Source organism: Camelus ferus, chromosome 10, assembly GCF_009834535.1.
Source record: "Camelus ferus isolate YT-003-E chromosome 10, BCGSAC_Cfer_1.0, whole genome shotgun sequence".
Taxonomy (NCBI): Eukaryota; Metazoa; Chordata; class Mammalia; order Artiodactyla; family Camelidae; genus Camelus; species Camelus ferus.
Genome location: NC_045705.1, coordinates 66,428,064 through 66,452,737, shown reverse-complemented (window position 1 = coordinate 66,452,737; position 24,674 = coordinate 66,428,064). Strand labels below are relative to the sequence as shown.

At 57.8% G+C, this 24,674-nt stretch overlaps 3 protein-coding genes and 1 non-coding gene across 7 annotated transcripts; 3 read left to right on the top strand and 1 right to left on the bottom strand.

The window, feature by feature from the left end:
- Positions 1 to 1,174: 1,174 nt before the first annotated feature.
- On the bottom strand, positions 1,175 to 1,256 carry TRNAS-GCU. The gene has a single exon. It is a non-coding gene; the product is annotated as a tRNA-Ser (tRNA).
- A 464-nt stretch (positions 1,257 to 1,720) lies between these two features.
- B4GAT1 (beta-1,4-glucuronyltransferase 1) lies at positions 1,721 to 4,007 on the top strand. Its single transcript, XM_006179506.2, has 2 exons — positions 1,721 to 2,899; positions 3,141 to 4,007. Exons 1-2 carry the CDS (start codon positions 1,844 to 1,846, stop codon positions 3,330 to 3,332), a joined length of 1,248 nt encoding a protein of 415 aa, XP_006179568.1. The 5' UTR covers positions 1,721 to 1,843; the 3' UTR covers positions 3,333 to 4,007.
- Positions 4,008 to 4,253: 246 nt separating this feature from the next.
- BRMS1 (BRMS1 transcriptional repressor and anoikis regulator) lies at positions 4,254 to 11,399 on the top strand. 4 transcript variants are annotated; one of them, XM_032489898.1, is made up of 11 exons: positions 4,277 to 4,409; positions 4,810 to 4,895; positions 7,002 to 7,145; positions 7,216 to 7,306; positions 7,481 to 7,608; positions 7,769 to 7,848; positions 7,927 to 8,023; positions 8,569 to 8,661; positions 9,727 to 9,903; positions 10,339 to 10,378; positions 10,842 to 11,399. In XM_032489898.1, the coding sequence occupies exons 3-11, from the start codon at positions 7,007 to 7,009 to the stop codon at positions 10,960 to 10,962; spliced, it is 966 nt and encodes a 321-aa protein (XP_032345789.1). In that variant the 5' UTR covers positions 4,277 to 4,409; positions 4,810 to 4,895; positions 7,002 to 7,006; the 3' UTR covers positions 10,963 to 11,399. The 4 variants fall into 4 exon arrangements, with proteins under 4 accessions (XP_014410402.1, XP_032345788.1, XP_032345789.1 ...); XM_014554916.2 differs by lacking the exon at positions 4,810 to 4,895 and having other exon boundaries at positions 4,254 to 4,409; positions 9,839 to 9,903; XM_032489897.1 differs by lacking the exon at positions 4,810 to 4,895 and having other exon boundaries at positions 4,254 to 4,409.
- Positions 11,400 to 12,051: 652 nt separating this feature from the next.
- RIN1 (Ras and Rab interactor 1) lies at positions 12,052 to 18,714 on the top strand. The gene is made up of 10 exons (XM_006179507.3): positions 12,052 to 12,497; positions 12,638 to 12,818; positions 12,917 to 13,031; positions 13,132 to 13,204; positions 13,348 to 13,439; positions 13,594 to 14,331; positions 14,643 to 14,948; positions 15,261 to 15,392; positions 15,528 to 15,679; positions 16,576 to 18,714. Exons 1-10 carry the CDS (start codon positions 12,412 to 12,414, stop codon positions 17,059 to 17,061), a joined length of 2,361 nt encoding a protein of 786 aa, XP_006179569.2. The 5' UTR covers positions 12,052 to 12,411; the 3' UTR covers positions 17,062 to 18,714.
- The last annotated feature ends 5,960 nt before the right edge of the window (positions 18,715 to 24,674 follow it).

Sequence of the window (24,674 nt, the reverse complement as noted above, 5' to 3'; positions counted from 1 at the left end):
AAAAGGACAAGGATGCCTGCTTTCACCATTTCATCTATTCAACTTTGTACTTGAAGTCCTAGCCAGAGCAACTTGGCAAGAAAGAGAAATAAAAGGCATTCAAATTGAAAAGGAAGAAGTAAAACTATTCAGAATCACAAATGATATACACATATGCAGAAAATCCTGAAGAATAGACACACACACACACAGAGCTAATAAATGAATTCAGCAAAGTTGCAGGATTCAAGAATAACACATAAAATTCAGTTTTATTTTTGTACATACAGATTTCACACCAATTCTGAAGTGTGTGTGTTTTTTCCCCACACCAGTAAGTCTACAATACAGCTCAATTCTGACACTACCTGGAGACAGCATCAGATTCCACAGCTGGGGAAGCAAAATACAGGTCTCCTGGTCACTCTTCAACTCAACCACCTCAGTACGCTGTTGCCTGTAGGGGTACCCAACAAACACCTTATCCTGACATCCGAAGTCCTCTCCAAAGCACCTTCCCGAGATTCACAGCATTCGAACAGTTATTACAGATGGAAGTACCTGCTCTTCCCGGCAGCCACTCCTCTTTTAGAGTCCATGAATCAGTCATTCCACAAACACATTAAGCACGTTCTGTGTACGTTGGCTGGTGTTAAGATATTCGGGGCCTTCTGCTTCTGTGTGTCTGTGTGTGTGTGTTAGGGAGGCAGAGGATTGGATACATACAAGGTCTCTGCCCAGGGAGAAGTGCTGGAGGGAGGGGAATCAGTGAGTTTAATAGATAAAATAAAACAGATGTAATATTTAAATAATCAGACATCACTATCACCACCACCACCAAGTTCCCCTACTTTAGGCAGGGAGGGCGGCTCCCCCAGGGGGTCTTGTCTAATTCCTGCAGACAATCAGCTCCCAATTTGGCTTTGGCCAGAATTTCGGTTCTGGTCTTTAGGTTGCCCCGAACCCTGGATCCTCGTTCTAGGGAGAAGGAAAAACACACTCCGAACTTTGTCCAGAAGGTTCGGTTCAGATACCTGTGGTATGAAATGGTCAGAGATGCGCGTTGAACAAAGACGGAAGAGAAGCCCAGTCTGGGCCGAATTGTGTCACGCAGGCTGTTCAGTTCTCTTCAACCCGTCGCTTCAGACAAGAGGGACGCGGAAAATGAAGAATCACGCCCAGTGTAAAACACGACCGACGAGGATGGGATTCGAACCCACGCGTGCAAAGCACAATGGATTAGCAGTCCATCGCCTTAACCACTCGGCCACCTCGTCCCACGTAGAACCTGCACCTTCCATACTCCCCTATCTCTTATTTCCCCACCTTCCGGGACACTTTATGCCCACTCCTCGGTACAGACCAGGTAAGACCTAGAGAAGGAAGAGACCGCGGAAAGAAAGAGGCTTTTCGTGTTCCTTTCCTGCCTGTCACTGCCGAGAACCCGAGCGATCCTTCACCACACTGCAGCCGAGCTCTGCCACAGTTTCCCCTCTCTAAGTTGGGGGCGAGAGCGCTGGGCTTTCAGGACACGCTTGGTCCAGGAAGTCGCGCGCTGACATGGAGGGAGGGGGTGCATGTCCCTGGGAACCAGGCTGGCCGGCGGCGCGGCAGCGGGCAGTTTTCAGCGTTTGCAAAGCGCGCGGTGCAGTCGGAGAGTGTAGTAGCTCCTCCTCGGGAGCAGGGGGCGAGCTGGCACTCCCTAGGCCCGCGCGAGCTGGCGGGTGGGCGGGGCTGCGTGCTGGACTCGGCTCGCCTCGGCTCGCTTCGGCCGCGCTCGGCTGGCTGCGGTAAATCCGGGCTTGCGGCTGCTGATAGTCTGCGGCCGGGTGGTCCCTGCTGCGCATCCTGAGCCCCGAGAGCCATGCAGATGTCCTACGCCATCCGATGCGCCTTCTACCAGCTGCTGCTGGCCGCACTAATGCTGGTGGCGATGCTACAGCTGCTCTACCTGTCGCTGCTCTCCGGAATGCACGGACAGGACGAGCAAGACCAATATTTCGAGTTCTTCCCCCCGTCTCCGCGGTCGGTGGATCAAGTCAAGGCGCAGCTCCGCACCGCGCTGGCCTCCGGCGGCGTCCTGGACGCTAGCGGCGACTACCGCGTCTACAGGGGCCTACTGAAGACCACCATGGACCCCAACGATGTGATCCTGGCCACTCACGCCAGTGTGGACAACCTGCTGCACCTGTCAGGCCTGTTGGAGCGCTGGGAGGGCCCCCTATCTGTGTCGGTGTTTGCGGCCACCAAAGAGGAGGCGCAGCTGGCCACGGTGCTGACCTATGCACTGAGCAGCCACTGCCCCGATATGCGCGCCAGGGTCGCCATGCACCTTGTGTGCCCCTCGCGCTATGAGGCCGCCGTGCCTGACCCCCGGGAGCCAGGGGAGTTTGCCCTGTTGCGGTCCTGCCAGGAGGTCTTTGACAAGCTAGCCAGGGTAGCCCAGCCCGGGGTCAATTACGCGCTGGGTACCAATGTCTCCTACCCCAATAACCTGCTGAGGAATCTGGCTCGTGAGGGAGCCAACTATGCCCTGGTGATCGACGTGGACATGGTGCCTAGCGAGGGGCTGTGGAGAAGCCTGCGGGAAATGCTGGATCAGAGCAAGCAGTGGGCGGGCACAGCCCTGGTGGTGCCTGCCTTCGAGATCCGTCGAGCCCGTCGCATGCCCACCAACAAAAACGAGCTGCTGCAGCTCTACCAGGTGGGCGAGGTGCGGCCCTTCTATTATGGGCTGTGTACACCTTGCCAGGCGCCCACCAACTACTCCCGCTGGGTCAACCTGCCTGAAGAGACCTTGCTGAGGCCGTCCTACGTAGTCCCCTGGCAAGACCCCTGGGAGCCATTCTACGTGGCAGGAGGCAAGGTGCCCACCTTCGACGAGCGCTTTCGGCAGTATGGCTTCAATCGCATCAGCCAGGTGCTCATAAGGGAGAGGGCAGGAGAAATGGGACAAGAAAGATAGTGGAGTCAGGGAGCTATGAGTGGCCCTGGATGGAAAGGAGGCAATAAGGCAGGAGGGATCATAGTTCAGGAGGTGGTTGGATGGTTGGAAGATCCAGGATGCCTCCAGAGGAATGGGGATGCTGGAGTGAGCAGTGATGTCAGTCTCTGCCCTGGGAATGTCTTCAAACTTTGCTGATCTGTCTCTCCCTCTACAGGCCTGTGAGCTGCACGTGGCCGGATTCGATTTTGAGGTGCTGAACGAAGGTTTCCTGGTTCATAAGGGCTTCAAAGAAGCTTTGAAATTCCATCCCCAAAAGGAGGCTGAAAATCAGCACAATAAGATCCTTTACCGTCAGTTCAAACAGGAGTTGAAGGCCAAGTACCCTGACTCCCCACGTCACTGCTGAGCCTTTCCCTCCCCTAGTCTGAGAAGTCTCAGCCTCCTCCCTCCTTAGGCCTCCCCTCAGGCCTGACTTGGGTAAGAAATGTCACTCCACTTTACAGTGGTAGCTGTGGTGTTTGAACACTGGACTTGAATATGGGGTGCTGGGATCAAGCTTAACCACTAGCTTAACCACTAACTAGCTGTGTGGCCTTGAGCAAATCCTGTTCTCTCTCTGAGCCTCAGTTACCCCGTCTGTAAAAGGGAGGTGAGAATACCTACCTCACAGAACTGTTGGGAGGCTCAGATGAGATGCTATATGTGAAAACATTCTGTAAGCTTCGTACAAATGTGAAGTATTATTAATATTATTACAGTATTATTGTTGTTATTATTGTTATTATTATTAACAATTTTGGGTGGGCTACAGGAGAGCACAAAGTATGAATGGGGCACAGCTGAGAATTCTGAGTACTTAACAAAATGGACTTTTTGTAAAGATATCAGATGAGGACGTTGAATTTAGTTCTTAGTTTTGGGACGGGAACCTAAACTTCCTGGTTGTCTTAGGCCTCCTCGGGGAGAAAGGAAGGGTCTGCAGTTTCTGTGCGTGATAGTCTGAGATGTGTACCCTTGAATAGGCTGGGCTGGGTAATTTGCCTACCGATTACAATGTGTAATAAATGAGTTTTCACACCTATAGCTGGCTCCATTACTCTCCTGAAGCAGGCAGGGAGGGGGACGGGTTGCGGGTTCGCCCCTTTCACGCTGCGGGGAGGCGGCTGCAAACAGGCGCGCGGGCTGCAAAACAAGGAAAACACAAGGGCCTTTACTGCGAGCTGAAAGCCTGTGTGAATCTCGGTCGGTTGCTATGGAAACCGGCCCGCGGTATCCCAGCAAGCCTCGGCCCCAGCTGTCTAATTGCGAGCACTGCTACGGGCGCCTCCTGATGACGCATGCGGAAACGTGGGCAGGCCCCGCCCCAGGAGAAGTGGGACCGGCGCAGCTCTTCCGGGAGCCCCGCGGCAGCGGCCAATACCGGCAGCCTCCGGCACCTCTCAGGGAGTCTTGGAAGTGAAGCCGGAGGCCTCACTCCCTTCTGGTGCGTAACGCCAACTCTGATGCCTGGTTCACTCTCTCCGGCCAGTCGGTCGGAGCCGGCCCAATCTCCAAGGCCGAAGCGGCGACTAAACCGGCCGACGCGTGCGAAGGCCGCGGGACCGAAGCTGGCCGCGGAAGAGCCAGTGATTCTCCTGCCCGCGCCGGCACCTACGGAGATGGAGCCAGGCGGGAGGCTCTCGGCACGCCGCGGAGGGGCTGGGTTGGCTTCTTCGAGGGTAGGGAAGAATCTTCTTTCCAAAGAGGACTGCTTTCGACATGCTTACTTTCTGAGAAGATAAATTGCATATATATAGCGCCTTATGATTTGCTTTTCCATCCCTTACTGCATGCAGTCTTTACAACAGTCAGAGTAACAATGATTATCCTCTTTTTGTACCCAGGATAAAGAGGGGAGGTTGTGGTTTAATTTAGGTCACTCAGTAAACTCAGAGACAGCTGGAGAGACCGCCCTTTCTGGTCCTGAAAGGTAGGACTTACCTACTGTTGCGTCTTACAAAGTAAATATATATAACAGTGAAGAGGAATTGCAGTTTCTAAACTGCAGGAACTGAGGCTTGAGAATGGGGAGGATGAGGCTAGTTTGGCGAACCGAGGTTAGATTCAGATAACTCATGAAATCACTGAGGAATGTTTCCAAACTGTCTTCTAGACCAGTTAATTTACTCGAGTTGGTGTTTTCTACCATCACAGAGGCCAGAAGCTACCTAGAAGTTGAAGCCTAATCCCTGCCCTGCAAAAGTTTATTTTGTTTAATTTGTATTTGCAAATCCTCCAGTCATCAAGTGAGTCAGTACTGTGCTAGGTGCATAAAGCACATGTGTAGCCCTGCCCTGATGAGGCTTACAGACTGACTGGGGAGACAGACATGAGAAATAAGGAAGGATGTCTACATGGATCTAAAGGACAACACAGAAGTGCCCAGAGAAGAACATCACAGTGAAACAGAAGACCCTAGTAGGCAAAGAGATGATCTGTTGAGAAGGCTATTTAGTCTTCCTCTTGGGTAATCTTTTGGCAGCATTTGGCACTGTCACCTCTCTTTCATTTTGAAATTCTCTCTCCCCCTGCTTTGAGTTTTTCCTCCTCCATCTCTTGTTAATCTCCTTTTCCTTTTCTGGGGTCTCATCATCTGCCACTTTGGTGACCCTGGGAGTTCGTCATGAACCTCTTCTCACTCCACGCATTCTGCCTTGCTGTACCCTCTCCCAAGACCTGCATAACTCACTGTATGTGATGACCTGATCTCTACAGCCCAGATTTCTCTCTGAGGCTTAGACCCATGTGCCCCCAACCTGCCCCTTCTCTCGTTTCAAGGTCTTTACACATGCTACTCACTCGACTTGGAATGCTCCTTCCCTCAACCACCTCAGCTCATTTGCCTGGCCCATCTTCTGCAAGCCCTTGCTGCTGCAACAAGCTCCAGGTTCCAGTTAGATGCCTATCCCATATGCCCCTGGTCCTAACTCTTCTCACCACACAGTAATGATCTGCTTCTTGGCCTCAATCTCCCAGAAACTTGTAAGCTCCTTGAGATCAGAGACTATGTCTGTCTGTCACACTTGTGCACAGTACCTACCATAGTATCTGATGTTACCCAGTGTATATTAGATTTTCAGGAAATATTAAATGAGTGAATAAAAGAAGGAATGCTTAACAGTGTTCAGTGTTGCTGATAAGTCAATCTAAGATAAGCACTCAAAAATATCGGCATTAGGTACAGGGAGGTCGTTGGTTAACTGTACAGGATCAGTTTCAGCCAAGAGTGATGATACAGAAACAGATCAGAACAAGTGGGAGGTGAAAGGGTAGGAATAGCAAGTGTCCACAAGGCCTTGAAAAGTAGCTGTGAGGTGGAAAACAGGGGGCAGGTAAGTGGAATAGGGTGAGGTTTTGTGTTTCTGCTTTTTCTGTACAGTGGGAAATAGCTGAGTATGTCTACGGTTTCACGGGAAGGAGCTGTCAAGAGGGAGAGTTGAAGATGCAGGAGAGAGGGGAGCACTGATGACATCTTAGAAGAAGCAGGAAGAGATAGGGTCTGAGCAGAATGAGAAGACAAGAGCATTGTAGAGTGTTCTCAGGAAGAGAAGTGGAGGGGATTATAGGCAGAAGGAACAGCACAGTGAGTGGCGGGGGCTGGGGAGGAAGTACGTGGTGTATTTGAGAACTGACCATTAGATGGTGGGGTGGAGGAGCTGGAGTTCAAGTCTGGTCTCTGCAGGGCCTTGAAAGCCCTGGTCAGAATTTGGGCCAGTCCCATTAGGCAGTGAGGAGCCCGCCCTTGGCCTTTCCCATCTTATGAGTCATCACCTTGGCCAGTATCCCAGAATGGGCTCACCACCCACGTCCAAAGGCATGGGCCTTTCCCTGGCTCCCAGGCTTCTGGGAGATGTGCAGACAGGGTCACTTGCACCCACCCCACCCAGCCTGTGCGTGTGCTCAGGGTGTGGCGAGTCCAGTCACTTCCCCAGTTGTCCCCGTCTGCATTTAGGTGTGGTCTGACTCCCTGAGTGGCCACTTTCCCGCACGGAGCTGTGGGCAGTGGCAAGTGATGTCTCCACTCCTTCTCCCACAGCCCAGATGCCCATCCAGCCTCCAAGCAAAGACACAGAGGAGATGGAAGCCGAGGGCGACTCAGCTGCTGAGATGAATGGGGAGGAGGAGGAGAGCGAGGAGGAACAGAGCGGCAGCCAGACCGAATCCGAGGAGGAGAGCTCAGGTGAGCCCTGACACGCCTGTGCTCCCCGCCCGCTCCCCTCCAGCCGGCCCTGACCGGCCTCTTGTCGCAGAGATGGACGATGAGGACTACGAGCGGCGCCGCAGCGAGTGTGTCAGTGAAATGCTGGACCTGGAGAAGCAATTTTCCGAGCTGAAGGAGAAGTGAGTTAGGGACCCTGGGGCTGGGCTTCCAGGCAGCAGCAGGCCTGGTGCTGGACAGGGCTGGCAGGGGCCCAGAGCCAGTGAGGGCCTAACACCCGTCCCACAGTGGAGCAGGCACTCGGCCCATGTTTGACAGATGAGCACAGGGGTGCGTGACTGCCTTTTACCTCCCAGGTTGTTCAGGGAACGGCTGAGTCAACTGCGGGTGCGGCTGGAGGAGGTGGGAGCAGAGAGAGCACCCGAGTACACGGAGCCGCTCGGGGGGCTGCAGCGGAGCCTCAAGATCCGCATTCAGGTGGCAGGTCTGTGGGCTGTCCTGTGCCCTGTCCCCCCTCCAGAACCTGTGGCGCTCTGTCCCCTTCCTCCCTCACCCCTGCCCTGCCTCACCTGTGCTCCCGGCCCCCCTTTTTGGGCTCTTGGGTCCCTGGCCAAGCAGGGCCTCCCACCCCTCTCCCTCCACAGGGATCTACAAGGGCTTCTGTCTGGATGTGATCAGGAACAAGTATGAGTGTGAGCTGCAGGGAGCCAAGCAGCACCTGGAGGTGAATGTGCCAGGGTGCTGGTGGGGGAGGGCTGAAATGGGCGCCGTCCCACCTGGCTGAGCTGCTCCCCTCTTCCAGAGCGAGAAGCTGCTGCTCTACGACACCCTGCAGGGAGAGCTGCAGGAGCGCATCCAGAGGCTGGAGGAGGACCGCCAGAGCCTGGACATCAGCTCCGGTGAGGCAAAGGGCCGGCCCGCCCCTGCCCCGGGCCCTGCCCTGTCAGTGCCCATCCCCCGGTCTGGACCTCAGCTTCCCTGCCTGCACAGGGGATTATAAGAGGACCTGTTTTGAGGGGTCGCTGTAGGGACTGAATGAAAGCAAGCGGAGAAGGGCCCAGCCCAGAGCCTGGCACACCATGGGGCTCAGGAAGAGCAGGTCCCCCACTCCCTGCTCTCTTTCTAGAACAGGAGGTGTCATTGTGACACACCCACACATGCCATGGCCACAGTGCCTACATTCACGCAGGGCACTGGGGAGGGAGAAATTGTCATCACGCCACCATCCATGAAACAAATGAAGAAACTGAGGCTCACAAAAGCACAGTGACCTCTTCCCCAGGGCTGACTTCAGCTTCCAACCCCAAGGCCAGGGTTCTCTCTGCCACCCTGGGGGTGGGTGATGGGGAAGAGCAGGCCTGGCCCATGTGAGGAACACAGACTACAAGGTGGGGGTGTCCTGGAAGGGCCAGCACCTGATCCTGACTCTGGTCTTGGGACACAGAGTGGTGGGATGACAAACTGCACGCCAGAGGCAGCTCGAAGACCTGGGACTCCCTGCCACCCAGCAAGAGGAAGAAGGCGCCTCTGGTTTCTGGTATCCTTCTACCCACAGTGGCCCGAGCTTGGCAGGACGTCAAGGTGGAGGCGGGTGGAGGGACATGGAAGGCAGAGGCAGACCAGACTTATTTATGGTCACTTGGCATCCTGTGCCTTTGTCCAGGCAAGTCTAGCTATCAGGGATACTTTATGGGGCCCTGGACCTTTCCTGGGCTCCGTGGACTGTAGAAAAGTAGAAACATCTGTCCAGAGATTCCCCCATAACTTCCTGAGTGAGGTCTCTTCTGAGGCCCTTCTGGCTTTCCCATGACATCCTGGGCATGTCCCAGGCTTTCCCACCCCTATTCCTTTGCTGACATTCCACCTTCCTCTCGGACGTCTTTCTACCTGTTCAGTCATCTCAGTTGCTACTTCCTCCATGAAGCCTCTCCTGGTCTCCCCCGGATGGCTAAGGCTTCTCTCTCCTCTGCACCCCTGTTTAGTACCTAAACTACACTGTGGCACCTGCATCCCACCTGGGAGTAGTTACCTCTGTCCCACCGCAGGTGCGAGCCTCTTCAGTCTGGGGCCTGAGGTGCCTTCACTCCCAGCACAGAGTTGAGTTGAATTGAATTCTCACGTGCACCCCACCCACCCCTGCCTGTATTCCTGCAGCAACCAGATTCTTAGGGCATCACCGTCTCCTGGTGATGGGAACTTGGTTCAAGCAGGGAGGGAAGAGTCTGGACTGTATGGACTTGAGGGGCGAATGGGAGGTGAGGGTGTGGAGATTTCAGGGATAGAGTGGCTGGTCCCCAGAGGGGAGTGCGAGACCGAAGGAGGATTGTTTTCAGGATAGAAGAGAGTAGGGTCCCTTTGCAGATGGGGAAAGGGGCCTGATGAGAAATGAACAAGATCTCTGAGTGAGTGGGATGGGCCTGGGCCTTCTGGCCTTGAGACCAGAGAGAGGAGGTGAGGGGAGCCAAAGGGTGGTAGGGTTGGGGCTTGGAACTCCCCCGTGGATTGGAGGGGTAGAATAGGCCATAGCAATGCTACCCCCACCCCACCAAGAATCTGAGGGCCAAGAGGTAGGTGGAGCCCAAGCTGTAACCGGGTTCCTCAGCTCCCTGCCCTGCTGTCCGTGGCACCCCTCTCCTGAGTGTTGGAGCTCCGAGGCCGAGGCCCATCACCTGCCCCATTGGCCAGGCCTCCTGCTTCCTTGACCCCTGCTGCAGGCCCTTACATCGTGTACATGCTGCAGGAGATCGACATCCTGGAGGACTGGACGGCTATCAAAAAGGTGGGTCCAGTGCTGCTTCTCTCAGGTTGGGGCTTGGCAGTGCACCCCCCACCCCTAGCCAGACACCAGCTTTGGCCTCTGCAGGCTCTCCACATGTGGACTCTCTTGAGGGCCTGAGGGCTCTCTGCTCAGAGGGTGCCGAGGTTCCCTGGCATTGCTGTGAGCTCACAAGCCACTGTTTGCCTGGGACCGCCCTGGAAGACAGAACTGGTCTGCATCAGCCCCTTCCTTGTTCAGGGCAGGTTGGGACGGGGCAGGAGGAGGGAGGGAGGGAAGGCAGGACAGCAGCCTGGCTGCTTGGGCCTCTACAGGAGAGCACAGCAGACCTTTGCCTAGACGAGGTCTTGTGCCCCCAACCCCAGAGAGGCAGATGTGGAGGGGGGACTTGCCTAGCTGGAGGCAGGCTCTCAGGGGGGTTTCCTTCTACCCACCCAGGCAAGGGCAGCTGTGTCCCCTCAGAAGAGAAAATCAGATGGTAAGAACCCCTGGTGTGTTCTGCCTCCCATTGCCCCATCCCCGGCCCAGCCTCCAGGAAGAGAGCCCAAGGGGAGGCAGGGGCTACATCAGATCAGTGACCTGAGAGTGAGGATGGTCTGGGTTTGAGGACGTTGTGGGAGTTAGGGTGGGGGTGGAGAAGCTGTAGGTTAACGGGACTGGGAGATGGCCCCCTCCCCACTGCCACCACCACCACCACCAGGAGTGCCTAGGGAGGGCTGGAATGCTGAACCTCAGCAGCTGGGTGGCCCTGGTGGGCCTGGAGTACCAGGGAGGCCTGTGGATGAGGGCTGAAGGGCTAACCTGTGCTCTTCTGGCCTCGCCTGCTCTAGGCTGGACTGAGGCCACCCTTCTCGTCCCCCTAGTTGAAGTGCCTGTCACCCTCTTGGTTCAGCTTCCTCTCACCTGCAGTGATTTTTTCTTCCCTTCCCGTGTACCCCTAGGACCTTGACTCTGCTGTTCACAGCCAGGGGGCCCCTTGGAGCAGCCGGCATCAAACCCAGGATACGAATTTTCCCGCTGCAGAAAAGCAGACTGCCAGGCCCTTCAGGTCTGCCAAGCTAGCTCTGGTGCTGCTGCTGGGCCCTCCTCTCCAGCCATCACCGGTCTGGACTCTTCCTCTGACCCTCCTCAGGGGCCTGTACAGCTTCAGCCTGAAGCTGCCCTAGCCAGGCAAGACTGTCTCCCCTATCCCCAACCAGCTCTCCCCGCCACTTCCCAAACATCAGCCTCCTCGGAGCCTTCCCTGACAGAGACCTGCCTGGTCTGAAGCCAAAGCAACATCCTTTCTGCTGACCTTGGACCTGGCTCCCTAGTCACTGAGCCAGTGAGCTGGGCTCCGCTTTGCAGGAACTCTGAGCCAGAAATTATATTTGGGGGGGCCTGTGTGTCCTGCCTGTTGCTGGAGGTGAGAAGGCAGGCTCCCCAGGTCTTCTCAAGAGGCCTTGGTGCCTGCCTCCCAGGTTTCAGAGAATGGAATTAAAGCTTTTCCTAGGGCATGACCTGCTTGTGTCTGATTTACCTTGCAAGGGAATTGGGCTCTCATGGGGAGTGCCTGAGATAGGCCGTCTCCTCTGGGGTCCCTGGTACCTCCTCTCACTACCTAGCAGGAGCTTACCCTCTCTGACTTGGGGTATAGGCTGGGGAAGGGGTGTTCTCCCACCCCCCACCCCCACAGAGGTTGGGTGCTGGGCCCTGGACTGCCTGGTGCTGCTGAGCAGAGTCTGAAGCAACATGTGGCACAGGCTGAACACGTGGCCTTGGGCAGGGAAGGGGGCTGGGTGCCTGGTGCTTGGAGACTGGGTCATGTCTGCACCTGCCCCAGTAGCTTGGCAGATTGGTGAGGCAGGCTGGCACGGCCGGTGCGCGTGGGAGGCAGCCATCAGCAGCACCGTGTGCTGACGACCTCACAGCCAGACTCCCCCCTGTTTAGCACTGAGTGTTGGAACCACCCCCAGAACCTCAGTTAAGCAGAGGGGTTAGTTTCCATGGAGACACAGCATCCTTTCTCCATGGCAACCTAAAATCCCAAAACCCAAGTTAGGCTCAGGAATGAGTCACTTTTAAACAGTAGGGGGCGCTCTCCCATAGGCTGACCACAGGGCCTTGACCCGATGAGCAATTGACCACAGACTTAAAGGTGCCCCAAGGGCAAGGTCTGGGCCTGTAGGGACATTGATGGGCCTTGCTTAACCCCTTCCTGCCCACCTGTATGGTTCAAGGGGGCTGGCAAGGCTGCAGGACATACAGCATGAAGGTGGTAGCCCCACAGCTGGGCCCTCGGAGTGCTGAGTGATACTTGCAGGGAGAGGATCCCTGCCCCTGGAGGCTGGGCGCAGAACAGAGGAAGCAGGCGCTGCCCGGGCTGAGTGGGCACACAAGAGTTAACTGTCGGGTGTGACAGGGCGAACCGCCCTCAGGAAGTGTTACTCACCACTGGGAATGTGAGTGCTCTTGCCTTGGGGGCTGGCTTATCCTCCTGAGTTCCAGGAGAAACCGAAGGAGCTCCCAGCCATGGAAACCCCTGGGGAGCCAGGAGCAGACCCTCTCGGAGCCCCCACCCGAACCAGCTTCTTGCCTGAACACCCAGAGAGAGAAAAGTTAGTGAAGTTGGAAGGGTAGCCCGATGGGGCAGGGAGGGACGGCAGAGCAGGGTCTCTCCTGGGGCAAAGGAGGGGGAGAGGGTTAGGTCAGGGTCCCAGCCTCTGGGCCCCTGCTTAGGTCTTGTGCCCGCCCCTAGGCCAGCCCAGGACCCTCTGTATGATGTGCCTGATGCCAGTGGTAGGCTGGCAGTTAGGCCCCAGCGGCCCGGGCGCACCGTGAGCCTGCGGGAGCGCCTGCTGCTCACCCGGCCCGTTTGGCTGCAGCTGAGGGCCAACGCCGCGGCTGCACTGCACGTGCTGAGGACTGAGCCCCCGGGGGTGAGTCTTTCCCCACCCCTGGGTCCTGGCGGCTAAGGGTGGGAGGGAGAGGGGCTGGACACGGAGGTCCTGATCCTCTGATCCCTGTCCACTCGCAGACATTCCTGGTGCGGAAATCTAACACTCGCCAGTGCCAAGCCCTGTGCGTGCGGCTGCCAGAGGCCAGTGGCCCCTCCTTCGTCTCCAGCCACTGCATCCAGGAGAACCCTGGGGGTGAGAGGGACTGGCCTGGCGGGAAGGGGCTGGAAGCCATCCGGGCAGGGCGCAGAGTGGGTTCCCCAGAGAACGACTTCACTGCCCATCCGTCTCTCAGGCGTCTCCTTGGAGGGCTCAGAACTCGTGTTCCTGGACCTCATCCAGCTCATCTGTGCCTACTGCCACACCCGGTGAGCCTGCCCACAGGGCACCTGCTGTTCATAGAGCCTTGCTCCCTGGGACACCCTGTCCTCCCCACCTGACAGTCCCTCTCAGTGCCCGCAGCCTGAAGCATTCTTCACCCCTGACTTACTGCTTCCCTCTCTGGCCTCAGGGACATCCTTCTCCTCCCGCTTCAGCTCCCCAGAGCCATCCGTCAGGCAGCCACCCACAAGGAGTTGGAAGCCATCTCCCATTTGGGCGTTGGTAAGCATGCCCCTGCTACCCATTGCACAGATAGACAAGCTGAGGCCAAGAGGGAAGGGGGAGGCATGTAAGCGCACAGCCTGAAGCCTGTACCTTTCCCTCCATCGGGCACCCTTCCTGAACCCCGAGGCCCCAAACGGCTTCTCTTCCCTAGAGTTCTGGAGCTCTTCCCTCAACACTAAGGCTCAGCTAGGCCCATCTGAAGGTCCACTGCTGCCCCGACTGAAGCCCCGGTCCCCGCAAGAGCTGGACCAGGGCACCGGAGCTGCCTTGTGCTTCTTCAACCCCCTGTTCCCAGGGGACCTGGGTCCCACCAAGCGGGAGAAGTTCAAGAGGAGCTTCAAAGTGCGCGTGTCCACAGAGTCCTCCAGTCCCCTGTCCCCCCCAGCTGTGCCACCTCCCCCAGTCCCAGTGCTGCCAGGGACAGCCCCCAACCAGACAGAAAGTTTGCCCCCTCGCCAGCTGTTGAGGAGGGAGAGCTCAGTGGGGTACCGTGTGCCTGGGGGCACCGGCCCCAGCCTCCCGCCACTGCCTTCCCTCCAGGAGGTGGATTGCGGCTCCCCCAGCAGCTCAGAGGAGGAGGGGGTACCAGGGTCCCAGGGGAGCCCAGAAACCTCACCCTGCCTGGGCCGCCGGCGGCCCCTACTTCGGTCCATGAGCGCTGCCTTCTGCTCCCTGCTGGCACCTGAACGGCAGGTGGGCCGTGTGGCCTCAGCGCTGATGCAGGACCGGCACACGGCCGTGGGCCAGCTGGTGCAGGACCTACTGACCCAGGTGCGGGCCAGCCCAGAGCCCCGGGAGCTGCAGGGTGTCCGTGAGGCACTGAGCCGGGCCCGGGCCATGCTGAGTGCGGAGCTGAGCCCTGAGAAGCTGCTGCCCCATGAACGGCTGGGTAAGGCTCTAGCTCAGAGCTCCGCTGGTGCAGCCTGTCTCCATAATTCCAGCTCTTCCGCATTCCACTCTCCACCTCTCCACAGTGCCAGCCTGTCTCTCTGAGTCTGTTTCACCGCTTTACAAACCCACCTTGTCTCACCACCATTCACATCAATTCCATCCACTGCCCGTCTCCCCCAACTCTCCCATGTCACCAAGATTCTTCCTCTTTTCCATCCTTCTCCCTCCCTGGTCATGCCGCTCCTTCCCAAGAACTAGCCCCCCACCCCCGCCCTGGTTCCCTGACCCCTGCCTGCCTCTCCCCCACAGAACGCATCCTGGAGAAGTCCCTGCATCGCTCTGTGCTCAAGCCTCTCCGGCCCATCCTGGTGGCCCGCCTACGGCGCCGGCTTTCCGCCAATGGCTCCCTGGGCCGCCTGGCTGAGGGCCTCCGCCTGGCCCGAGCCCAAGGTCCTGGAGTCTTCGGGTCCCACTTAAGCCTGCCCTCCCCAGTAGAGATGGAACAGGTGCGCCAGAAGCTGCTACAGCTGCTTCGCGCCTACTCACCCAGCGCCCAGGTCAAGCGGCTCCTGCAGGCCTGCAAGCTGCTCTACACAGCCCTGAGGACCCAGGCGGGTATGCCCCTCCCTCCACCTCCCGCTGGCCCCCTGCCAGGTCAGAGGCTGACTACCAAGCAGAAGCTCCAGGAACAGCACAACAGGGAGGAGAAAAAAAACAAAGGGTCCAATCCTCCCGTTTCACAGATGGTAAAACTGTGGCCCAGAAAGTAGAGCGTCTACTGCCTAGGCCCTGCCCCTAGTTGCCATAGAGACCACATTGCCCAAGTCCTGGCGGGCAGAGGGGAGGGTCAATTTCTAAGACACATAGTGGATTCTGAGCTTGGGGCCCCCGGAGGAGCCTGAAGCTCCCTCCTCCACTGCCCCACAGGGGAGGGTGCGGGGGCTGATGAGTTCCTCCCACTGCTGAGCCTCGTCCTGGCCCAGTGTGACCTTCCTGAGCTGCTGCTGGAGGCCGAGTATATGTCAGAGCTGCTGGAGCCTGCCCTGCTCACTGGAGAGGGTGAGGGACCCCACACTTCCCTCCTGTCTGGGTGAGGCTGGGGTGCTTTAGTGGCTGCGTGGCCCTGACTAAGCAGGGGAGAGGGAAGAGCAGGCCACTCACACCCAGAGCTGCATTCATCCCCTTGTGTCCCAGGCGGCTACTACCTGACCAGCCTCTCAGCCAGTTTGGCCCTGCTGAGCGGCCTGAACGAGGCTCACACCCTCCCTCTGAGCCCCTCCCAGGAGCTGCAGCGCTCCGTCAGTCTCTGGGAGCAGCGCCGCCTGCCCGCTACCCACAGCTGCCAGGTAACAGGAACCCACTCCACACTGTCCAGGCCTGGGGAGAGTCTGGCATCGTCTGGTGTATTCCCCTCCTCTGCCCAGTGAGGCCCAGCAGGGGAAGGGCTAGTCCTGTGTCACCCTGCAACAGAATCAGCTCCCTGTGCTGAACACATATCCAAGCCAGCCCTTCTAGAGGGTGCATTCCAGGAGCCAGCGTGGGCGCAGTGCTCCAGGGGCTCAGGCCTGGATCTTCGCAGAAACTCTGAAGTAGGATCATTATTATCCCCACTTTACAGATGAGGAAACTGAGACACAACATAGAGAGGGAAAGGGACATAGGCAGGCTCAGGCCCCAGATCCTGGCTTCCAGCTTACGCCCCCCTTGCCCTCCCATCGGGGCTCAGGCCTGGTGTCCACAGAGCCAGAAAGCATCTCTGCCCTTCACCCTCCCTCCGTCCAGTCAAAGGACCCTCCCTAGCTTTGGGTTAAGAGTCCAGATTTTGTAGCCAGATCTTAGGTCCAAATCCTAACTCTGCTCTTTTCTGGCTATGGGAGCTTGGGGCAAGTTATGTAACCTCTCTGTGCCTCGGTTTTCTCATCTATAAAATGGGGTGATAGTACCCAACTTCTGGGGGTAACATTCAGGACAAGCGCTTAAGGCACCGGGTAAGCGCTGAGTGTGATTGTTATGCTGTAACGGTGCGCGGGGGCCATCCTTCCAGCCCAAGCACAGCCCTCCCGTCCTCAGAGCACCCCCTTGGAGCTCACCTTATCCACAAAGCTTTCACCACTGGTTCTACCAGTGGGTCTGTACCATCCCACCCTTGTTCCTGCAGAGCGTACACCAGAACCTCAAGCTTTGCAGCCAGATTTGCACCCGGCAGGACTGAGTTCTTGTTTTTGCTTCTCCTCCTGCACAGCACCTCCTCCGAGTAGCCTACCAGGACCCCAGCAGTGGCTGTACCTCCAAGACCCTGGCCGTGCCCCCAGGGGCCTCGATTGCCATGCTGAACAAGCTCTGTGCCACCAAGTTCCGAGTAACCCAGCCTGACGCTTTTGGCCTCTTCCTGTACAAGGAACAGGACTACCACCGCCTGCCCCCCGGAGTCCTGGCCCACAGGCTCCCCACAACCGGCTACCTCGTCTACCGCCGGGCAGAGCGGCCTGAGACCCAGGACACCTCACCTGGGGCTGCAACAGAGGAGGGCAGTGAGGGGCCAGAGGCAGGGGGCAGGGAGGAAGAGAAAGGGGGCCAGGGAGATGGGAACATTGAGGTCAAAGCTCGTCCCTGGGACAGCAGGGGAGAGTCTGAGACAATTGCAGAGGGGCATGAGGGCCAGGCCAGGGGAGGCCCTGCTCCACCAAGAGGGCCAGAGGCTGAGGGAAGCCGGGCAACAGAGAAGTAGCCGGGAGTGAACAGAAGGGCCATTTGGGGCAGAAAACTCTGAGCCTGCTGGGAAGGCCTTCCAGAGCCATCAGCCCCACCAGCCAAGGCCACCGCCCCCTTAGCCTTCCCTACCCAGGCCACTCCTGTGTCTGCCACCACCTCTGACTGTCCAGCTCTGTGATCCCACCTGCTGGGAAGTGACTGGACTGGCCACATCTAGGGCACTGGAATAAAGCTGAGGGGATACAGGGGACCCCAGACCAAGGGCCCAAGGCCTTTTGCCTCTCGGCCTTCTCCCCAAGCTGGAGGCCAGCCAGCCTGCAGTGGTGAGTGTGCCAAACAGGGGACAAATCCAACGGGGACCCAGACTCTGGCAGCAGGGGAGAGGCACAGCCTAGGCAGCCCTTCCAGGCTCTAAAAGGCACCCCCACTCTTGGGTATCAGGAGGATTCAGGGAAGCAGCATGGGCTCAGGGCCTAGTACTGCCCCAGACCACCTGGAGGCTGAGCACCTCCAAACCTCAGTGTCCTCCCCTGTAGAGTGGGGTGCTTGTGCTGCCCTGCCTTCGCCCAGGAAACCTTCCAGGGGTCCAAGATGGACAATTTTGCTGCTAAGCAGAGCTCAGACTAGGGGAAAGGGGGGGAAGGAGGTTGGATGTTAGCAACCCCCCCCCCCCCACCAGGGTCTGCACTCACCGAAGGGAGAGGTTCTCTAGGCAGCCCAGGGGACATCCTGGAGGTCGGGTCCAGCCAAGAGAGCACCTGAGTTCCAGTCTTTCCCCAAGATGGGAGGCCCTCCCAAGCACTCTGGTGTCCCAGGGTAACTGGGTAGAGGAGACAGACTTCTGAAATGGAGTGAGGACTTGGAAACAATTTTCTCTGCACTTAAATCTTTTGGACCTCGCAAAAGCTTCACAGGAGGCAGGGCCTGGCTTATTACCCACTGAGGTTTGGGAAACTGACTCTAAGATACCACACAGCAGGCCATTAGGTGTTCCCACACCCAAACCAGGAGTCAGGCTCCAACTCTTTGTTCTAAGCCACGGATAAATTAACCCTCAAGGCCCACAGACCCCAAAGGGAGGCCAAGAATAGGCCGCATGCCAAGGAGCAAAGAAAATACTGAAAACCACCACAAGGGGGTGCATGTGGCCCAGGAAGCACCTGATGGGCAAAGGCAGCTCCAGGACGTTAGATGGTCACTGGCTTTGGCCTCTTGCAGCCGCCAGGCACCTGGGGACAGTGCAGGGGGGGGGCCAAGGCTGCCGGCCTTCGGCTCTGTGGGAGGCAGGGGTCTGGATGAAGCCAGCTCAGGGGGCCACTCCCTGGGAAGGAACCATCCCCTGGTGGAAGGAGGACCGGACCCCATCCAGCCTCTGAGGTGCCCCCTCAGGGGCTGTGTGCAGAGGAACACCAGCCACATGTGAGCCATGACAACTGGATATCCTGGACGTTGGGGTTCCAGACACTCCAGATACTGCCCAGGTGCAGGGCTCCCAAATTCCTCACTAGGCCACCAGCAGCTCTTCCTCCCCCATATCTACCACTCAAGCTTCTCCCTGGTGGGGAGTCTCCCCTTCATTCTTTGTATGTCCTCCCAGAGCCCACGCCCACCCCAGTGCCTTGTACAGTGCTGAGCACACCACAGGCGCTCAATAAATGTTTTCTACTGATTGGAGTCTGATAACTAAGAGTAAAAGGCAGTGAGGTGGGAAGCTGGGAGGTTAAGGGAGGGCTGAGTTCTGGGAATCAAACACAGGATGTCTCAAGTTCAGTCTCAGAGGAAAGACCTGGAAGGGTTGCAGAGGGTGTTCAGAGAACCCCAGGGCCGGATATGGAGCTGGTCTCATGAGAACTAGGACTGGCCCAGGCTTATCTGGGTTCCTGCTAGGGGGCCTTGGCAAGCCCCTCCCACCCATTTCCAGTGCTCAGCCCTCATTCCTGGCTCTGGGAATTCGTCATGTCCCCAGTGCTGGCTCATCAGAGCACTGCCAGGCCTGCCTGCTGCCTTAATCTTCTGGTTTATCTCCTGAAGAGATTCTGATGGGTGAGGGGTCCTGGCCAGGTAAATCAGCACAACCAAAGGTCGTGAGATGGAGACTGGGGCTCCCGGTAGAGCAGGCAATGATAGGCCAGTCTAGGACTGATCTCGTTATCCCCATTTTACAGATGAGGAAACAGGCTTGTTATGAGGCAAAGCACCCAGACCAGATTCCACAGAGCTTTGGATACTTCAGTCCTCCAAAACAGAAGGACCTGTTTACTCATTCACTCAGCAATAATCTGTTGTGTCCGTATAGACCAAGTACCAGCCAGAGGGTGACAGGTGGGATCTGGGCAATAACGGTCTACTGTGTGCTTGGCTTGTGTACTGCCTCCCACTCCCACCAATCCTTGCCTCCCACCTCTGGCCTTCTGGAAGAGGAAGTCAAGGCTCTTAGAGGTGCCATGTCTTACCCAGCGTCCACTGCTCCAGGGCAGGGCTGAAGCCCTGACATTTGGGTCTTTGCAGGAGCAGACAAGTCATTTCCTCACTTGAGAATGTACTTAATCACCTCACAGTAGTTCTGTGTGTGTTTGTTTATTGTCTGTCTTCTTCACTAGAAGGCCAGAACCAAGTCATCCTTGTTCCCTGATAAGTCTTGGGGGTCTAGAACAATGCCTGGCCCAGAACTGACACTTAGGAAGTGTATGTGGAATGACTGACTCAGGAAGGCAGCCTAAACCATTCATCCGAGTTCTTGGGAAGTGGTGCTGTGTATTCTCCATCAGTGCCACCAGGGGGCGAGTGTGCCTGTTCCCAGTCACTTGCCAGGTTTTCTTCTCCCCTGAGGCCACCTAGGGACCCAGGACTGTCCTGCTAATGGAAGTTGGAAAGGGAATGAGGAAAGGGCCGCTTCCCACTCCGGGGCCCTCTGGCCAGGCAGGCTTAGGAGCCAGGCCTGTAGGGTGGCCTGAGAGGAGACCTTGCGAGCGGTGAGGAGGAAGGCCGTCACTGAGACCCACAACAGCATCCTGATTCACCTTCAGCACAAAGCGTTTAACATCCTGCCACGGCCTTGTGACCACGTTCATGCCCACAGCTTAATACACAAACATCCTGACTCATTTACACACAGGGTATGTGATGCCCGGTGTGCCACGGTCAGGCACAGTAACACCTGGCCACCACCACACTTAACAGGAACACCCAGAGTGTGAGAAACACCCTGACACTATTAACCATTCATGCCCTGCAGAAATGGGACATGGTGACATACATGGGCCTCTTCGCCTCCGAGCCACACCCTGACACAGACATCTCTAGATCTGCAAACCCTGAGATACTCCCTCAACACCCTCCCCCTGGAGTTCAGAATGTAACTCCCTGACACACACATGGGGACAGGCCCACCCAGAGATGTGCAGTGACCTGCTACATGAGGACTCCGTGCACACTGCTACCTGCCCATACCAGACTTCCGCGGACACCCCCAGCCCCCGACTTGGTCAGGCTTCCTCCTCTCCACGCTGCACAGACATGGAAGCACAGACACACTCCTGCACCCACAAAGACATACAGCCTTTTTGTATTTTTGATCATGCAGAAGAGGTCCAAACCCTTCTGACGAATCCCAGCCCCAGCCCTAGCCTATCCCTGCTACCACTCTGACACCCCACCCCATGGTGGACCCTGGTGGGGGCTGTGAGTTGCTGAGAAGACCCTCGTTGTCGGGGGCGGGGGGGAGGCGACCCCACAGGCCAGGCAGGAGGCCGAGGCCGGCAGCACTGGGTGGGGAGGCCTGAGCTCATCAGATTCCAGCCTGAGTGATTCACGGGAAGTGCCTGGGGAAGGGGGGGGTGAAAGGACTGGTCCAGGGGCAGGGGCTTTGGAGGCACGGGTGGGCTTCAGACCAGAGGGCCTTGGGTCCAGAGTAAGCCTCTCATCTGGGAGGGGGCTTCCTGAGGGGGTGGCCCAGCCTGAAGGGGTATCTGCTGGTTCTGGCTCCTGGGAGGGGCTTAGGACACAGAACTGAGCCTCAGGATGAGACAATAGGCCCCTCCCGCCCACCAGGCCCAGGGCCTGGGCCCCTGACCCCAGGCCTTCCCGGCCCCAACAGCTGGGTGTCTTTAGCAGGGGTTAGGCCAAGGGTGGGGGGCAGGGGTGGGGTGACCTTCACGGCATCATGGCCCCTTAGGCCCTTGGGCAGGCAGCCCGAATGGCCCCCAGAAGCTCTGAGGGGCTGGACCAGCCTGGCCCAGTTGGGGCCGATAGGGTTACAGACCCTCGCTGCCCTGCCAGGCAAGGCCTCTGCCAGAGAACTGAGAACGCGCCTGTCCCAGCGCCAGGGATGTTTTCTCGCTGAGATGGAGCCCTCTGCTCCTGCTCCCCCTGGAGCCCTCTGCCTCCCAGGCCAAGCTGATGCTCAGAGGACCCAGCTGCTCCTGCAGGACGACAGGAAGAAAGGATGGGGTTGGGGGCAGGACAGGGGTGCAGGAAGTGCCTTTCTTGGAACTGTGTACCAAAATAGCCCATTCTGTTCCTACTCTGGGTCTCAGTATCCCACGGGGGAGGGGTGTGTCACCAAGGAGACCCTCACTGGGGAGGGGCCCAAGCTGACCTCAATCTGGCTTTTGCTCACCACCCTCCCACCCCTCCCACCCCTCGACAGCCCTCACCAGCCCCCCTGCCTCGGGCTCTGCTCCACTTTGAAGTCCCAACATAAATATCATGTCTACTTGGGTTCCCCTTCCCGGCCCGGTCACAGCCCCCAGACCTGGCTCCCACCCCAGCCAGCCCTAAGGGTGCGAGCCGGGGGAGAGGAGGGAGGCCTAGACCACCCAGGGACCCAGGGACAGAGACAGGGAGACAGAGGGGGCAAGACTTCAGAAACAGAGAGGGGAGACACAGAAGAGGCAGAGAATGGAGACAGACCCCTGAAACCAACAAGGCAACAATCCTGGTGACAGAAGAAGAGACAGAGGAACCCCAGAGACAGACAGGGGAGCTAGAGACCCAGACAGAGAGGGAAAAGAGAGGAGCAAGGAGGAAGAGACCCTGCAGTCAGAGGGAAGGACAGTGAGACCCAGAGGTCCCTGGGGATTGGAGGCTGTGAGCGGGCTGGAAGAAGAAGACACTGGGCCAGAAGAGAAGGGGAAATTTCCAGCGGGCACTGAGACTGGGGTAGCAGTGGAAAGGATGTGGTGGAAAAGAAGCATCCCTGGCGACAGGGTGACCAACCATCCTTGTTTTCCCAGGGCTAAGGGGGTCCCAAGGACATGGGACTGGTAGGGCTGAAACCATGAAAGTCCTCAGCAAACCCGGAAGAGTGGGTCACCCTAGGTGGCAGGCCTTTGTCAGACACCACAGGGGTCAGAGTCCCCTCCCATGGGTACCCCTCACACAGTGCGGAAACCCTGTCCTGAGAAGAGCCAGCCAGGATGTCCCTGGAGCACACAGCCAGGCCAAGCCAGGGCCAGCATCATGGCCTCTCCACGGAGACTCACAGCCAAAGGGCAGCAGATGGAGGACAGGAACAGTGGGGCCGGGAGGGCACCTGTCCAGGCCTGGGATCCCCAGGCTCGGGTACAGTCTCTGCTCTGCCTCCACCTGTGTGACCTGGGACAAGCCATGTCCCTCTCTGGGCCGAGTGAACCCCGAGGGGAAGGGCTGGGCCCTTCTAGCTCTGCTGGGGGCTTCAGGATTCCTGGCCTCGTGGGCAGATGTGGCCATATGTTCAGGTCAGGCATCTGCCAGGGGAAGGACTGGGGCTCCAGCTGGGCCCAGGTTGGGCAATCCAGGGCAGCCACGTGCTTCTCCCCTCACAGCTGTGGGTACAGGTGCAGGCCCTTGGGGACACATGTCACCCAGCTGTGCACACCCACAGCAATGCCAGGCTTGTGCAAACGCACACAGGTGTGCACATGGTCACGCACAGACACTGAGGCACCCCCACGAACACACAGTCTCTCTCACAGTCCCTCCAGCTGTCAGACTGCTTTACCCCCAGGGGCCAGGCCTGGACTGCTCCCTTTCTTCCTGGGCCCCACCTTCCCCAAGCCTGTCTCTCCTACCCTGTCCATCCCTCACCGCCCGCCTTCCTGTGGGGCTCTCCCATCCAGAAGCACACAGGGTGCGGCACCAGCACGTGGGGCAGGGGAGGGGACAGTCAACCCCCTCCCTCCCAGATTCCCCTCCCTCCCCAATCCTGCCCTGGGACCTCTCCCACCTCCTCTCCTGTGGCTCCCACCCAAGGCCAGGCGCCTCCCGCCCACCCGTTGGCCCTTCCTCCTGAAGCCTGAAGGCTGGGGTGGTTTGGGAAGAATTTAGAAAGGTGGGGGATGGGGACAAAAGAAAAAGGAGGAAGGAGGTGATTTGTACACAAAACAATGTGCTGGCTCAGCAGCCAGTCGTGCCAAGGCTCTCTAGGACGCCTGTCCGGGGGGCACCCCCCATCACACTCAGCCCCTCCATCCCGGCTGTTCCACTGGGCCCTCCACAGGCCAGCCCCTCTGCGAGCTGCCCTCACCCCCACCCCCACGGGCCCACACACTGCATCCAAAACCACCATCTGGCTTATCCCATAGATGGAAGACAATGTTCCTTCTGGGGAAGTGGGCTTCTGTTTTCACACCCCTCCTGAGGTGAGCTCTCCCTATAAGGGCCATGGTCACAGCAGGGAACCCCAGTCTCCTAACCCCCAGTATGAGCCAAACATGGCATCCTGAGCTGTCTCCACTCCAGCCAGGGAGACACATTGGCCCCAGGCCCCAACAGAGAAAACAGGCTGTGTGGTAGCAGGGAAAGGTCACACAGGATCCCTACCAGTGGTGGCCCAAGCTGTCCCATCCTCCTGGGCTGCACTATTGCAGACCATCCATCATGACGGGGGCTGACTATAAATGAGGACTTCTACCTGAATCTCTGTATCCAACATGCATCTAAACATCTTCTCATCCACACACCCATCCACTTAGCTGTCCATCCATCTACTTATGCATCCCTACATCCATCCATCTATCCTTCTGTCCACCCATCCATCCATTTACCCATTCTCCTCCCTAACTCACCCTTCCACCAACCCATCTACCCACCTATCCTCCAAGCATTTATCGCATCAGTCAGCATCTTCTCCATGCTGTGGAGGAACCAAGATGAGTCAGGCTGAACAGGACTCATAGGAAGACCCCAACAAGCTCCTCTCTATCCCCTCACCCCCAGATCCATGATGCTGTGCCTGCTACATCCTGACTAGGGTAGGAAATTCTTAGGCAGCTTCCACCCCATCTCTCTCAACCTGGACTGGGGGCAGGTGAGTGCTAGACACCCACCCAAACTGGGCACCCAGGTGCATCTCCAAGTCTCATTCTCTACCTACAAAACACTTAGTCTTGTTGGGATTGGGGTATCTCACTCCTCCCTCTCTTCCTGGCTCAGGCTTCCCTCCTCTTGCCCAGCAGGCCATCTGGAATTTGGCCTTTGACCCTTCTCCCCCTGCTTTGCTTGCCTGCCCCCCAGTGCCTCACCCCCACTGCTGCTATAGTCCTGACCTCTCATCTGACCCACCCACTTGCCAGACGGCCTGCAGCCTCCCCTCAGACGCCCCAGCACTGGCCATTGCCCGAATCATGACTGGGCCCACCACACCCTTGG

What these genes read in the sequence shown, in the direction of transcription:
- RIN1 (XM_006179507.3), top strand. Translation starts at nt 12,412, where the DNA reads ATGGAAACCCCTGGGGAGCCAGGAGCAGACCCTCTCGGAGCCCCCACC. An exon ending in CATCCAGGAGAACCCTGGGG is followed by an intron (nt 13,032 to 13,131) that starts GTGAGAGGGACT and finishes TCCGTCTCTCAG; the next exon opens with GCGTCTCCTTGGAGGGCTCA. An exon ending in CCGCTACCCACAGCTGCCAG is followed by an intron (nt 15,680 to 16,575) that starts GTAACAGGAACC and finishes CCTCCTGCACAG; the next exon opens with CACCTCCTCCGAGTAGCCTA.
- B4GAT1 (XM_006179506.2), top strand. Translation starts at nt 1,844, where the DNA reads ATGCAGATGTCCTACGCCATCCGATGCGCCTTCTACCAGCTGCTGCTG. An exon ending in GCTTCAATCGCATCAGCCAG is followed by an intron (nt 2,900 to 3,140) that starts GTGCTCATAAGG and finishes CTCCCTCTACAG; the next exon opens with GCCTGTGAGCTGCACGTGGC.
- BRMS1 (XM_032489897.1), top strand. Translation starts at nt 7,007, where the DNA reads ATGCCCATCCAGCCTCCAAGCAAAGACACAGAGGAGATGGAAGCCGAG. An exon ending in GATCCGCATTCAGGTGGCAG is followed by an intron (nt 7,609 to 7,768) that starts GTCTGTGGGCTG and finishes CTCCCTCCACAG; the next exon opens with GGATCTACAAGGGCTTCTGT. An exon ending in ACTGGACGGCTATCAAAAAG is followed by an intron (nt 9,904 to 10,338) that starts GTGGGTCCAGTG and finishes CTACCCACCCAG; the next exon opens with GCAAGGGCAGCTGTGTCCCC.